Source organism: Perna viridis, chromosome 5 (assembly GCF_037379345.1).
Source record: "Perna viridis isolate PV_CMFRI_1.1 ecotype Kerala chromosome 5, ASM3737934v1, whole genome shotgun sequence".
Taxonomy (NCBI): Eukaryota; Metazoa; Mollusca; class Bivalvia; order Mytilida; family Mytilidae; genus Perna; species Perna viridis.
The window spans coordinates 12,743,400-12,760,090 of record NC_142449.1 but is presented as its reverse complement, the minus strand read 5'-3'; the positions used below and the strand labels follow the sequence as shown (position 1 = coordinate 12,760,090).

General features: G+C 31.9%; 1 protein-coding gene across 4 annotated transcripts; it reads left to right on the top strand.

Annotated features, from left to right (window-relative positions):
• The first annotated feature begins 3,674 nt into the window (after positions 1–3,674).
• On the top strand, positions 3,675–14,650 carry LOC148616084 (ras-related protein Rab-35-like). Of its 4 annotated transcripts, none has more exons than XM_088582775.1 (3): positions 3,675–4,051; positions 10,038–10,221; positions 12,434–14,650. In XM_088582775.1, exons 1-3 carry the CDS (start codon positions 3,993–3,995, stop codon positions 12,884–12,886), a joined length of 696 nt encoding a protein of 231 aa, XP_088438901.1. In that variant the 5' UTR covers positions 3,675–3,992; the 3' UTR covers positions 12,887–14,650. The 4 variants fall into 4 exon arrangements, with proteins under 4 accessions (XP_088438901.1, XP_088438900.1, XP_088438904.1 ...); XM_088582774.1 differs by lacking the exon at positions 3,675–4,051 and adding an exon at positions 5,403–5,769; XM_088582778.1 differs by lacking the exon at positions 3,675–4,051 and adding an exon at positions 5,855–6,231.
• The last annotated feature ends 2,041 nt before the right edge of the window (positions 14,651–16,691 follow it).

Below are 16,691 nucleotides of genomic sequence, written 5' to 3'. Positions count from 1 at the left end.
CTATTTTATTCATGTTATCATATCAATACACTTGGGTCTTCTTCATATTGAAAATGAAAATGCTAATAAACCATTGAATCATATTGAAAGGTCACCCATTGTGTAATGTTAGAATCTAAACAATTGTTGTTGTCTTCAATGCTCCTAAATCCTGAATATCTTGCTCTACTGCTCAATATTCTTTATTGCATATTGGATTACTTCATGTGTCAATGTGCCTTCTTCTTTATGAGCAAATCTTCTTTGTGTAGACATCTTCCACATGAGAAGTGAATATAGTTAATGAAACAATTTCAGTTTTGTTTTGTTAGTTTTTTTTATTGGTTGCACAGTATTTATCTCCTAGTACAGGTTGTTTCCCTTAGCAAAGTTTTTTTTCTGAATCATGCTGATGTCCAGAACATCATTATTAATTTACCCATAACTTTTTAGGTTACAAAATTCTCATTTCTCTTTCCAACACTTGGAATTGACACTTTCATTAAATTATAATAAAATAAGTGATAATTTATTTTCCTATTGGCATCAGCATTTTGAAACATGATCTCTGTATGCTGAATTGTAAAGGGTCATGATAAAACAAGTGAATTCTGATAGCCTTTTGCATTAAAAAGTGCCATATTTTTGCATACAACTGCACTAAAGTAACATTGATCCTCAAAACTTCAAAGTTTTTGTGCTGGTTTGAATTTGAGGTAAGTTTTATTGGTCTTCAGTTGAAATCTCTTTCAGTTATGACAGAAAGATGAAACCATTAACTATCCATATGTCAGCCTTCTCATTTGTTTATACACTTTTTAATTTGAAAATGGATTAGTCCTCCCTTTCTTAATTTGCCTTATTTTCTGGTATGCATTACATGGGTCCTAGCCAGATAGAGATTCAATACAGTAATCAACCCTGGAATACTTGTTGCCCTGTTGTGGTTTAAAGTTCATACTTATAAGTAAGCTTCTTAGTATATTCATATTACACACTTCATTGTAAATTAGCATGTTATTTTTAAGTAAACTAATTGATGTGATACTTTTACAAATAAAGTAAATAACTTGCTACGTGTATTAGTCTATTTCTGGGATTCGTAGTCAACAGGATAACTTTCTGTTTGATAATAAAGCAAAGTGGCAATGGGTAGGTCATCAACGTTACAAAAAAGAGCACAATTTTATATGGTAAAGGCGTTGTATATATTCTTTATTAGGTACTTTTGATACACAGGCTTGTGTCGCATCTTTAATTGGGTGACTCTAAGTTTGGTTAGTTATATAGATAGAAAAACTGGAAATTCCCCCACCCAGGCCGGTGCTATTGAATTTTTTTGACAGGTCATTTCGAATTCTAATTTCTCCTTCACATAACTTACTTACAGTACCTGATGAAAATCCAAAGCAAGTTCCTAATACATGCTCTTACTGAACCCTTTTATACACCATCACAAAAGATGAATTACCCTCTTTTGGTGTGTCTTTCTATCCTTCCGTCTTGTAAGCGCAATGATTTTTTGAAAAAGAATGGGCATCATATGTAGATGAGCGCGAAGAAGTAACTGGTGAAGGACGGAAAACGGAGATAGCATCTTATTGATTTTACATGTTCAATCCCCGTAAGCGCAACTTGACACCTTAAACGATCAAGAATTTTATAGGAATGCTGGGCATCACTTGTAGATGTGCATTATGTAAAATCATTGACAAAGATTCAAAAGGACCCTCACCTGCCCATGATTTGTTAACTTAAGGGTTCATGTGAAGTGGAAAGGGATGCATTCGCGTTGTGAGCTTAAAAAAGTTCTTAATCATCAGAGTCCAACCTTAAATCGGTATTTCGTTTTGGAGGTGGTTAGTCAAACCTTTTACATCAGGGAGTAGACATTTTTAGCTCACCTGGCCGCAGCCCATCTAAGCTATTGCCACCACTTGGCGTTCGTTCTCCTCGTCGTCGTTAACGATTTTTAAAGCTCTTCTCCTCTGAAACAACTTGACCAATTGGAACCAAACTTATGAATGTTCCTTGGGATATCCTGCATAAGACTGATGTGAAGATTTTTGATTCGTCGAAAAACATGACCGGACCGCCGTTACTAAAAATAGAACAAATAGTTCAGATAGTAGTTTTATCTCCGACACCGTTAGGTTTATCCAAATTCTGACAGTGTTCGCCATGATGAGATCTATCTGTGGTTAAATTTTCATTTTAACCTGTTAAGCCATGTTTGGGTTATTGCCCTTTTCGACATTTTTTTGTTGTTGCTATTTTTAGTGTTATTTCTTTCTTCTCCACTGACACTACATGACCAATTGGAACCAAACTTCTCATTAAGCTGAATGTTCCTTGGGATATCCTGCATATGACTGATGTGGGGATTTTTGATTCGTCGAAAAACTTGGTCGTTAATGCTAAAAATAGGACATAGGGGTCACACAGTAGTTTTTCGCACATATCTCCAAAACCGTTAGGTTTATCCAAATTCTGACATGGGCAAAAGTGTTCAGCATGATGAGATCTATCTGATCAAATTTTCATTTTAATCTGTTAAGCCATGGAGTTATTGCCTTTTATTCAACATTTTTTTTGCTATTTTTAATGTTATTTCTTTTTTAAAAAATCGTCTCCTCTGACAGTACTTGACCAATTGGAACCTAACTTCGTATGAATGTTGCTTGGAGTATAGATACTTGATACATAGATACAATTGCTGAAATGACCTTTATTAAAAATGCCTTCAAAAGTCTTCAGGGAACAAAGTTGTCAGGGGACTCCCCCCCCCTTTTTTCAGCCAATATCTTGAAAACTACAATAGATAGAAAAAAAACTTTTAATCGCTGATATGATCCTTATGATAGTCCTACCAAAGTCTTCTTGAGTCATAATTGTTCTTAAATTTATTGCCCTTTAAAGACATATTTTAACCAGGTGAGCGATTCAGGCTTCTCGGATCCTCTTGTTCATATAAACCATTATTTTGTAGACTTTTTAGTGAGGGAAGATATTGTAGAATCAATAAGGTTTTAAATTTAAATTTTGATAAAGATATAGAAGGTATAGATATCATAAAAAAAAACTTTAATACGAGAAACACATCAACGTTTTTCGCCAATGGTGATCTGTTAAAAAGTGTTTCATTAGTCTGACAGAAACTTTTTGTAACTTCTTTCAAATTGCTCCGTGGAAAGTAATATAGGTATTGTAATAACAGATTTATTTCATGTTTTTAGAAGATTTTGTTTTTGAAATTTAATTTTCATTTATTTATTTTTTTATTTTATGTTTGTCTCAATCAAGGGCTGGGCTTGCCCGGACATGTTATCTATAATAATGTTCAGCATATTGTTGTTTGAAATAAGCATACACATAGTACGTGAAAATCTTGCAGTTCAATAACAACTGCAAATATAAGCATTTTTATTTGGCGAACATTTTTTAATAATAAGTGCTTAAAGTAAAAACTTAACGTTCTTTGTTAAGCTTCGGACAAACAGAAAGTTTAATGTGTATTGATTTGTTCAGATAAAGAGCAAATTATCTAAAAACTTGTCGTTTTGAACATCTGGCTAACAAAGAAGTACGCGTGTTGGGTTAGGGTAAATGCTCATTAAAACTGCTGGGAATGGCAGAAATCACACTAAAACCTACAGAGAAAAGTAACCATACGTTGTTTCCTTATTCACATATAAATGGATTACATAATTTCTGGTGGTGATTTAGCGTAGAGTTTTAAGTACATTTGATTAAACATTTCCTGGATATTTATGCCTCATGGGAATAGACAACTTAAGTAGCCAATTAGAACGGGTCTTTGTTTCACTGGAGCTTGATGTGTAAATGGGATCAAATTTCAAAATCACTTTCAATTTTGCTACTGTGTATACACATTTTATGTGATTGTATATATTTTGAATGTGCTTTGGTTAATGCATGCAGTTGGATGGATATTACTCAATGGGTTTTTAGATAGGATTATCTTAATAACTTTGTGTGAAGTTGTTTGAACAATGGCGGGAAGAGCGTTGATGACTTATGGAGTTAATTTCATGGATAATAACAATATATCGTAAGTTGTGCAGTTGTTCTGTACGTTTGTAGTTTGAAATTTAAATACCGTGAAAAACAGTTTATTTAGTGTTCTAATCGTGGTTTATCTTTATTTCAATATGCATATTTTCTCTATAAATCTAGCATACTACATGATTTTGTTGACTGGTCGAAGTCTGCCTTTACTACCACACGCAATTTCTAACCTTATTTGAGAACAAATTTTTTTCTATCCATTTTCAACATTCAATTCTATAAATGACCCACGACCAAAATCTGTGTAAACTTTTTTTTGCATATATTTATATATACTATTATTTGGTCAGATTGGAACTCTTGATTCCTTCAACATCAGTGTCTTCAGTAGATAGACGGCAGTTACTTTTTATTTTTGTTTTTACAATGTTTTACCCATTGTTTGCTTGAACTCTTCGATTTGATAGTACTACAGATGTATTAAACATTCTCTTGGGCCCGGCAGTGTCGAAATTGTTTTCCGGGACGGGGGCGGATCCAGACACCTTGAAAAGGATCGAGGGGTGCCAGCCGATGTTCCTCAGAAAAAAGGGGTGCTTAGACATTATTGGCCATTTTTGTCTATTTTACACATTAATGCACATGAAAATGACAAAGTTTCCTATAAAAAAGAAGGGATGACAACTCCCTGCACCCTCCCCCTAAATCCGCCACTGCGGAAGTTTATTTATGGATCATCTGTACGTCATGTCTAATGTTGATGAGCTTTATCTAGTCTCCTTGATAAAATAGATCATTAAAGTGATTAATCCGATTAACAGATTTATTTATATCTTCCCGATGAATTCGATTACTGTCTGACATAGCTATTATTTTAACGCTAATAGATACAGATGTTAATCTTTGATCACTTTGACAGATGGTGAACCGACTACCGCTCTGGTAAAGTAAGTGAATATGTTTTAAAATAAAAAGTGTTACTACACTTAATGCATCGTGCACAAAGGCATATTTACTTGATGCTTGTCCTTTATCGTAGTATTGCTCATTCTTAGTTGAATCTGTTTCAACTGACAAAGAGTATTACCGAACATTCGGGCGCTATATCAAGGATTTTTTTTTATAGCAAACTACTATAAAAATACTTGCCTATATACAATTGTGTGTTTTTGTATATTTTTTTTTCTGAACTGAAATAATCGCTTTTCAAATTAAAGAAAATATGAGCATATAAAATATGCAACAGACAAAATGGGGACTAAGATAATCTTTAATTTTCTATTTGATCAACTTTTAATATTTGTGAGATTTTAAGTGCCTTAACTGCACAACCTATTACCGAGCAGCTAAAGTACCACTTAACTGACAAATTTTCAACAATTTGGTCAGTTGGGAGGATAATTTAGTTTTTTATGGAATAAACCAATATTGACTGGTTGATTTACTCCTAGCTGTAGACCCCGTTGCACCCAGAACATCTTTTATGTCGGCAAGCTATCCATTCTTGTTACATACAGATCTCTTGTCGTCTAAATATTCTTTCATCAGTATCAAAAACTAGCAGCTTGCACAGAGGCACATTGAACGCACCTTACGTTGAGAGCATGGAGTTTCATTGAGGGGCCGGAGCAGAATACTCATGGTTTCCTCGTCTTGATAACAGAAACAGCAGAAGATGGTTAAAAGACTTACGCTTTTCTGGAAACACCAACTGTCTTATTTACAACACAAGGACTCCGTACAAATCTCACTGGGAGCAAAGTAAGAAACGCTGTACCGCATACTATGTTTTCATAACTTTGTGCAAACGACTAAAGGATCACTGCCTAATACCACTTTATAACAGTTGTTATAATACATGTAATTATCCGTGTAATGAATAATTGGTTGCATATCTAACAATTTACAGAGATGTATTAACAGAAGAACCTGTTTCTCATCAATTTTATGTGTATGGTGGCTATTATCTATGATTATTACTGATCACTAAGTGTATTTACAGGTTATACTTGAGCAAAATAGGTGTGTTATCCGGGAGCCTTTTCTTTGTGAAAACCACCTTTTACACTATGCCATGATGGATTTACTTGTTGACCTAAATATTGACATTTCTTCTCAACGTAAACATTGCAGTAATGTGTATTTCGTGGATTAAGTAAACGTTGTGTGTGATTGACTTTTCACTATTTATAAAGGTTTTTGTTTGAAATGACGTCGATTGAGGTAGGAAAGTATTACTTTGATATAAAAAAACTTTCTATCTTTAACTCTTTTGTTGATAAGCGGAGTATTTAAAATTCATAATCTACGTGCTTTTCTCTGCCATGTCGGATTCGGTTCAACACTTGAATAATACATTAATAGAGAAAAGAAAATGTTTTACCCATGTGAGGTGAAGAAAACTGCTTGTATTAGTAAAAAATAATGATTCCAGATCTATGATTAAGAAATGTCATTTGTCTATTGATTAGTGATTAAGAATTTATTTTTCAAATGCTTTTCAATTTGTAACGAGTGTATTCGAAGAAGAGGAAGTATTTTGTTGAAATTTCCGGTATAATTTCCGATAAGTCAATTACTTAAATAGATAAGTCCTACTACTAAAATTAAAAATTAATGTACTGAACCTATATAATCACTTATTACATTGAAAGAAACTTAGTTCAGAAGAATTATACATAAAATGGTTGTTTCACGAAAATAATGTTTGTTGATTAAAGTATTTTGAAATACTAATAAACTGATAATTGACTATTTTCATTATTATCTTGTTTTGTGTCGAACAATATTGATAGATGTATCAAATTAGTTAGAACATTGTGTCAATGCTTGTGTTCCTTATGGTCAGTGTTCGACCCCTGATGTCGTATCAAGCTACACCCTTCACAGTATTTGACTGTTTTTTTTATATCTTTTTGTGTTGTTGGTGTGACTGTGAGTGATTTTTTTAGAACTTCAATCGATTTATACAGAGGATCGATGAACATATTGTAACACATCTGCAGTGAGTGCATGTGTATAAATATATTGACTTATGTACTGTTCTCAATATTAGAGACAAAGTGTAAATGCGAATAATGATGAAACCGACAGTGGTTACACATGCAGTGCAATGGTTATAAAATATTTAAGTACACATATTTACATGTACAAAGTGCAAGACTCAATAATTGTATTTTAGGCATAAACAATGAACTGATTTTGTGATTACTATTCCCTCCTCAGAAACGTGTAATCCTTATAACCAGCAACCAGTCAATACATAGTACTGTTCTTTAACCACTTGACACGGTTTCATTGCATTGTTATTTTTTGTAACCCTGTAACAGAGAATGGCACATTCTGTATCAACTTCAAGTTTTCATTTTTTTCTTTAGAACGAAATTGTTGTGATATTTCTCTTAAAGTACATGTTGATTAATTTGTACATAAAATATAAAGACTAGGGTTTTACTTTCTTTAAATCTAGCACTTTTTTACTGTCAGATTGATAACTTTGACAGGATGAACCTATTTTTTCTTTTAATATTTATTGTGCAGATGAATATATTTCTGATATATGACTGTGGTATAAATAAAACTTATAATGATAGAAAATAGATAATGCAGTGTAAGGATCTGCTGCTGTTTGAATGTTCATTCATTCAGTCACAGACCTCCCAGTAAAGTAACATCGCTGTGTATTCTGTCATTTTCTTAGGTCATATCTGGCTCAAATTGAGACCTTTAAGGTGTTGTACAATGGCATTATTATACCATATATGACATAGTCCACATTTAGATGTGAGAGCATAATGTCAAAAAAATAAGTTACCAGGTCTTAGGCGATGGACAATGGAGTCCAGTCTCATTATTTTTACGAATAAAAAATGCGCTTTTCCTAATAAGTCTTGTATGATATCAACCAGATTGAAAGGAAGTTTTATAAAATGTCATGAAAATAACATTAGACATTAAATCTATTCTTAACCTTGAAGTCAGCTCATTATATGACTTTAATCTATGTTCCTTAGACACTGTACATGTTTTATTTAAGATTGATATAAATTTAAGGTGATGAATCTTAATTGTCATACCTGTATAGATTGTGTCATTTTACATGTATTAGTCACAGTCTGTCCCGTCATTCAACTAAAATAGTTTGATATGTATAAACTCAGATTCCGTAATACCACTGCATTCCTGTACATAAGTAAATGATTTCATGCTCTATAACTTTGGGGTCGGTGACATACCCTGATTATTTTATGAAACCCACTTCTGCCTACCCATCCTTTTAAATGCATTGTCAGATGGATATTTAATATCGTTTATGTACATAGTATATAAGACACCAGTATCTTGTTGACAAATATTCCTATTCTTCACTTCTGAGTGTAGATTTATGTATGAATTTATAGTATCCGTAAAAGTAGAATCAATTTTAATTTATTGTTTGTTAAAATGGAAGCAAATAATTATCCCTTCTTAACGCATGGCAGGTAAGCACAATATGACGACAATCTTTATATTTGTTTTATGTTTAGTAAAAATGATAATGCTACCCATACATAATGTTACATCTGTTGATTAGTTTTCTCTTTCGTAAAACACAGTATGCCAATCCCTTCCTGCTTTTACACAACCTATCATGCATATTTAGCCCGAACCTTTAAAAGTACTTTTGAAGCAATTACTGTTGATATATTTTTAACACAATGTTGTGGTTGAAATTGCATTTTCTTTAAACAAATGTTTATTGTATATTTTGACAGTATCAAGTAAATATTAGATATATAAAGTATGTATGAGCGGAGAACCTGTATTCACACACGCAGGGATAGACTTGATACATGTACAAGTCTCTCTCTTTAAATTTAAGAATAAATGAATAGTAACATGTATCTCTTTGATAGCAAGTCTACTAAATGTTGCCTCTTTAAAGGAGTTAGTAGTTATCAGAGAGGTTACATAAATAGTAGTTATCAGAGAGGTTACATAAATATTCTGTGTCATTGATGAAGAGGGATTTGTAGCAAGTCTAAAACAGGGAGGCACCAACTTATACTTGCATTTCTGCATTTCTTTTATGTATGGTTGTAGGGTTCTATTATAGCATGTAAACGGTAGTCTCACAATTGTAATATTTACATTTTTTACATTCTAGCTGGACACGTTTTACGTCTTTGAAGGACAATACAGAAAAGGCACCTTGCCAAGTCCTTTAATTTCATATACATACACGATGTACTTTCTTTTTTTTAAGACGCATTTCATGGATTACCTATAACTAATTTACCCTTCAAATATATACACTTTAATAAGACAACACCGAGAGAGTTTCTTTTACACCTTACGTTTTTTGTTTCGAATATTTAATGAGTATAAAACACGAGGATTGAAATTCAGTTTATCAATTTATCAACATTCCTCAACTATTTTTAAGTCAGGGATCACAAATTAGCCCCACCCCCCGACTTAGTGGTATTATACAGCTAAGGATAAGCACATTGGAACTATTTAATTCTTAACCCAATTGACCAAAACTTGCAACATAGAGCAGCTAGGTATAAAAATACTGTATGTACACAATAGATCCCGTCACCGGACACGAGTTCATACAAAGTTCCTGCCACATGACTGGGGACCAGAACACAGCAAGATGTATCAACTTTCATATATTATTGCATGTTAAAGAAAATTTTCTAATCTACATCTTACTAGCCGAATTTGGTGGTGTACATACAGAATCTTGATTAAAAAGGATGAACAGCCTAAATGCATTTAAACCCAACAAAGGAATATATATTAGCGATATTTATTTACATAAAACAAAATTAACTTTACTTACAATTCCTGTGCTAATGATCAGCTTAAAGTTAGCCCGGTATATATTTCAGATTTATTACACGAAACCGTGCAAAACTAAACTTATATGTAGTGAAACTGACAATAAAGTCATACTGAAGATAAAGATTAATAACTAATCGTTTTTAAATACGATGTCTGTAGCAGTAATAGTAATTACACATCTGTACCTTCCTTTTCAGATACACAATGGCCACAGGGACACCGACGTATAAGATTATTCTGTTGGGAGAATATGGTGTTGGGAAGAGTTCAATATTTAGACGATTTCTAAATGGGACATTTGTAGAGGAATCGGGCAAGAAATCTACTATTGGACTAGATCAATGTTCTCAAACATTTGGTGTTAATGGCTTAAATGTTAAAGTAAGTCAACGTTTAGAATTCATTTTGTTAACATCGTACAACCCGGGCCCTCGTTTGTAATTATGCATGATATATATTTAAGAAATCGGTTCCTTATAGAATGAGAAAATGAATTGGTTGAAGATGATGTGAAATAGAAGTGAACGAAGTAAAAAAACGTCCCTCTTGTATAGATTTGAAAGAAAATAATACAAATAATGTACCATAAATCTATTCATTGTTACATACATACAGCTTCAGTAAAGTATTTAGTAATAATTATTGACCAGGATACCATTATACATGTTTATATAAATGTAACTATGATAATCAGTTTGGTCTTTTAACATGCATCTGACGTATAGAGTACTAGTACACACTTTAGTATCATTAATAACTTGTGTTATGGCTCATTTTAACGTACACGTATGTGAGAAAACTTGTGATTCGTTTTCAAGCACCCAGAAATACTTGTATGTACTTAACATGAATTATGATAATTATGAGTCAAATACATTCCACACCAAGCACTGAAAGTATACCACTTGATTAAATACCATGCTTTATACGTTGCTTTGTTTATATAAACACACATATACATGTATACATTGTATTTCAATCGTTACCTAAATGGTGAACTCGCACATATATGACCTTTACATAAAATTCGTTGGTTTTCATTATGAAATGAATTGTAGCTCTTTCGAAGTGGTTTTGTTGGACAAAACCAAACATATTCAGTCTTGAGATTGAATCGTTACATTTAGTTATGTACAGTTTATAAATTACCTCCATCCTCACAATGTCAGGATTCCTATTTCCATTTTTGTCCGTGGTGGACACACATAAGTGGACAGAGGAGCCCTGCCATTGTAAGGATGAATTACCTCTTGATATAAGTTACGTTCTGATGTTTTGCTGATGAAATAGTAGAAGTTCGAATAAACCTGATAAAATAAAGTTTTATTTTGACCTTAAAGCATGAAACTGTGAGCTAAACATTGGGTATTTATGTGTCAATTTCTTCCTAATAAAAGTCAATATACAGTGGTAACAGACCGACAGACATACATCAACACCTACTATAATACCCAATTTAATGATAGAGCATCATCGGCAAGGCTTTTGATACAGGTCTGGAAATCGTTAATGCTTTCCAATTAGTGAGTGATAATAGAAGCTATGTTGTTGACAGTTGGTAAATATCTGATGATTGCCAGACATGTAAATGCAGCAACCATCTGTTTATTATATGATGACTCAAATAAATTACATTTGAGAATTATTGAAACTTTCCCCAGACATATCTATTGTAAAATACATGACAAAGCTGGAGACAACAAGACTCAATTTAGGCTGTTCTGTCGTTCAGAGGTAAAGTCTTATCAAATTTTAACCTTAAAACCTTAAAATTGTTCCGATTAAAATTAAAAGAAAAATATTTCAATGATTACAATATGATTAAAATCATCGTTATGTCAGAATATAAAGGAGATGAATAATACCAGTACACGCAAGAACGAAAAATGAAATAAAATAGAATAAAATATTTGAAAAAGAATTAGCAGCTCCCTGCTGTTTTTGGTTGAAATTTGGTTTGGCGATTCATGTTCAGACCCAATATAGTTTCATGTCTAGCCCCTACTGTATTGAGTCTGATACTATTGGTTTTGTGCAGGTAAGATTGGTTGGGCTTTTATCATTGGAGATGTCCCATACACTTTATCCTGTTTTAAATGCCATATGCAACGAGTTTAATAGCTTATTACTGCACAATGTACCTATACCGACATCACCAAATTACTCATAAGAATTTGACAGACTTTAGAAAATTCATCAGATATTACTTGCAGTGACTCACTCTGTTTTATGCTTTCGCTATTGATTGCAATTTTGTGATTATAGTTATAGAGATAACAGTTACAGAATCTCTACACATTTCAAAATAAACGACGGCTTTAAAACACTTACCTACCCGGGGGTTATAAATAGTATGAATTATTGTTTTTCCTTCCGATGACTAAGAGAACACATCGCTGCACTCGACGTGGGAACGAAAATTTCAGCGTTGTCGAATAGTTGCTGATGAAAATCAAGCATGCAAACCATTTCAGCTATTTTTAATTGTTCATTGATGCTAAAGCAATTTTGAGTCGTTTTTTATTTCATATTATGTAACAACAGGTTGAGTATATTGCTCGTTGGTTTCTAAGGTAATAATTTTTCATTGTAGGTTACGTTATGGGATACTGGTGGCATGGAACGGATGAGTTTTATTGGTTCCAGTTTCTACAGGGGTGCCCATGCTGCTTTGTTATGCTACAGTGTAAAAAACAAGGAAACATTCTCAGTTCTGTCTCAATATATTCTTGACATTGTCATAAACGCTGAAGGCGCCAAAATATTTTTGTGTGGTAATATGGCGGATGGCGATGGTGAGGACCAAGTAGATAAAACTGACATTGAAAATTTTGAAAGAGAGTGTGGAAACGTTTTATCAGGAGTGTATCAGATCTCGTGTAAAGACAATGTAGGCATTTTCGAAATGTTTAAAGACATTGCCCGAGTATTACATCAAGAATCAATGGGCAGAATGACTTTAAGGCGGGAGATTGGCAATGTTATAAGACCCGGAATAACACCAGAGACAGAAGAACCTTCAAAACGTCGTTGTTGTAGTAGTTAGCCCTCGTGTACCTACTAATCTGGGCTGATGGTGTCGAAATGTGTACATTTTTCAACATCGTAGAAACTTGTGTACATTTTGTTAGTATTTGCTTCATAGTATTCAAAACTACGGGACCATATTTTAAGGGTTATATTTTAGATGTATTAATTGACACATATGGTAACTGTTTCTTGTTAGATTCGAGTTCGTCTAGGTTTATTAGATTTATGACTACGGTGTTTAATGGCATACAATGGTTAAATGTGCAGTTTTCATTTTTTTTTAGTTTTTTGATCAAAATACCTTATGTCACCGGGTTCATCAGAATAAACTTCCGCACTATTTCTGACCACTACACAAAATATAGTCCATATCTAATTCCTTTTATATCATTCAATATCTCTTTCAGAATCACTAAATTTCTCAGGCAATTATTCACCTTAATGATGTATTTTTTGTTGCTGCACATAAAATGTAAGATCATATGGCAAGCCAAAGTGGACAAAAAGCCATATTTTTTTAATATTAAAAAATGATTTGTTAATATTAGAAATTGAATTGTTATTATGAGAAATTAAATTTTTTTTATTAAGAAATCATTTTCAATATAAAGAAAAATTCTTTTTCAAATATTAGAATCTCATTGAATTTTTAATATTAGAAAAATGATTTTTTGGTATAAAAAAATCCTTTTCTTGATATAAGAAAATCTTTTTATAATATTGGAAATACATTTTCTGATATTGAAAATTAAATTTCTATTTTTAAAAAATCTATTAATAATATTAAATATGTAATTTCTTATATTAAAATTTATCCGATTTTTTAATATTCAAAATGTTTACAAGCCTCAGACTAATAACGAAATTTGAATTTTTAATATTAAAAATTGATTTTCTTATATTAAAAAATGATTTTTTAAGTTTAGAAAGTGAATTTCTAACATTAGAAAATGAATTTCTTATATTAAAAATTGAATTTTTAATATTAAAAATCGTTTTTTAATATTAAAAACGATAGTACAATTTTATACATTAAAAATAATTTTCTGATATTAGAAATTGATTTTTTTAATATTTGAAATTGACTTTTTAATGATAAAAAATCATTTTCTTATATTAAAAAAAATCAATTTCTAATATAAAAAATATCGTTTTTATTATTTTTTTATATTAAAAATTGTATTTCTAATATTAAAAAATGAATTTTTGATATTAAAAAATGAATTTTTGATATTAAAACATATTTTTTAATATTAGAGAATCATTTTTCAATATAAAAAAATTGGCTTTTTGTCCACTTTGGCTTGCCATAAGATCAAGTCTTCAAATCAATTAAAAACTTTAGGGACTTCTCTTTTGCCTTGATAGCTGTTAAGTAAAAATTTTCAATTTAGTAAATTTAGCATTTGCGGAATATATCAAGAAGTCAAGAAACATTAAGTGTGTTAAGCAGCTATTTTGACCAAGTGAAATTGGCGAAAAAATGTGTATTCTGGAAAATCGTATGTAATTCTTGGAAATTTTTTTCTGAAGCTAAAATTGGTGTAATTGAGTATAGTGTAGTATTAGGTACACTGTTAAAATAGTCTTTGAATGCAATTGCAAATTCATTTTTTGGTAGGTTTAAACAGTTGTTAAAAAGATGAAATTTTACAATATTTGCGAATGTGTGAAGTTGGATACTGTTTAACTATTGATTTATATGTAATATGAGACAGGTGTAACCTGTAAGAAAACAGTTGAATATATTGATATTTTAAAAAATAAAATTCCTAATGTCTTTTTCAGTTTTACATCAACTAGGATTATTTTTTTTGATAATTAAAGAAAACTTTAGGATTCGATCTATAATCCTACAAACTAAAAAGATCCTTGCTTTGTATTACCCTTGGTACTACAAGTTAACTTCCTGACAGATTGAAACCAGTCTCAGTGCTTCTAAGGTCAAAGTTTAAATTCGCATTGATTACATCGTTCTCTATTATATCTTTAAAATAAGTAGTTACAATTGGCATTCTGTTTTATCATATTCGAAAAAAATTCTTCATTATATGGAAAATGCAAATTTATGATTGCAGTTTTATTTTATATCATATAATCTTTGAAGTTTTGTTTGTGCTACTATTTCTATAAGGCCCTGACAACACTTTGATAAAAGACTTCTTAATACAGCTGTTGAAAGTACGTGGATATAAGTCTCGTTCGCACCAACTCATCTCAATGGTTTGTGTTATTCCTATTCGATAGCCAATAATTATACACAAAGCCATTTACTCCCTTTATCTATATTAGCTATTATCACATTCAAATTTCAGTAATGTATGCACGTGTAGTATAAGTTCTCATGTTATCTGATATTTCTGATTTCAATATTATATATTTGACTGAAATATGTCCATAGTTTTAACGTCTGATTTCATTTTTAGATAAAAGTAACATATGAGTCTTCAATATTGGTCATTCTGCGGCAAACTTTGAACAGAAATATTTGCTTTTGGAGTAAAATTTCCTGGAATTTATCTTGAAAACTGAACGAACAGCAATAATTATCTGAAACAATATTATGTTTGTATTCGACCGCAAAAAATGCGGTTGTATAATGGTATGGCGCTGTCGGCATAAGTGTCGTTTCGTCTGTAGACACTTGTTTTTTTTTTTGTACGATAGCTCGAATACTTATGTAGTCTAGTTCGTTGATCTTCATCAAAAATAAAATCCACGAGGTTTCAAAAAACAATAGGAAGGTTGGTACAGATATTTGTAATAATGGCCCCAACCAGCTCTTGGAGCTAAAGGCCAAAAGGGACTAAAACATGTTTTTTTTCTTCAAATAATTGATGCAAGTTAAAAGTGCGCGCCAAGTATAAGGCTGCTAAATCGATCTCTAGAAAAAAACTTTGAATTTAGTGATAAATAGTGCTTCTTCATACTGTTTTTTTGTTTTTGTTTTTGTTTTTTTTTTTTGTGGATATACAGAAATATGTACTAATCATGAATATGAACTTATTTTTCGGAATTTACATTGCATTTGTGAAATATCAGTGTCTGAAACTTTTCTTAAACAAAAAAGGACTGTGTTGTCGGGTGAAGATATTCTCAGTACACATTACTATGGACTACCCCGTAGGCCTTGTTAAACGGACATACAGTGCAAGTGAACTGTTGAGTTATCGCTCTGTGCCAACATGATCATGAAACTTTATCAACATTGAAAGGTTTGGGTATATTAAACTTCAGACGAAAAACGATCGAGAACTACCAAATATAAATCTCATTTAAAGCATAGGAAACCGACGGGTGTAAATTTATCAAACCTAACACATCCAAAACGTTCCAACACAGTTAGTAATTTTAAAGAAAATGTCACCTGCCTAACAGTAAATTGTAGATTAATTAGAAAAGATTTACTTGTTGGTCAATTACTCCGTGATCAGAAATATAGACTGCGATTTTGACCGAAACGTGGTACTGGGATTAAAAACAACACCAATTCGAAACATCAGATCGAAATAAAAACGGGAGTGAGATTAGTGTTGCTAACAGGCAAAGCAGAATTGGTGGCGGTGTTGCTCTTTCCTGTCGCAGCGAGATTATCATGCGCAGACTGCTTTCAGGTGTTCAATCGAGCTTTTAGTATGGAGTTTGGCAGTTAATCTTCAAAAACATAACTATTAATTGTGTTGGTATATATAGACCTCCATTTCTGTCTACTCCAAATCAATTCATTCTAGACTTCTCTCAGTTTTTAGAAGAAATCGTTCCAAAATATTCGAATATAATCATCATGGGAGATTTCAACTTACACATTAATGACGAAAGAA

What these genes read in the sequence shown, in the direction of transcription:
- LOC148616084 (XM_088582774.1), top strand. Translation starts at nt 5,684, where the DNA reads ATGGTTAAAAGACTTACGCTTTTCTGGAAACACCAACTGTCTTATTTA. An exon ending in CAAATCTCACTGGGAGCAAA is followed by an intron (nt 5,770 to 10,037) that starts GTAAGAAACGCT and finishes CTTCCTTTTCAG; the next exon opens with ATACACAATGGCCACAGGGA. An exon ending in TTAATGGCTTAAATGTTAAA is followed by an intron (nt 10,222 to 12,433) that starts GTAAGTCAACGT and finishes TTTTCATTGTAG; the next exon opens with GTTACGTTATGGGATACTGG.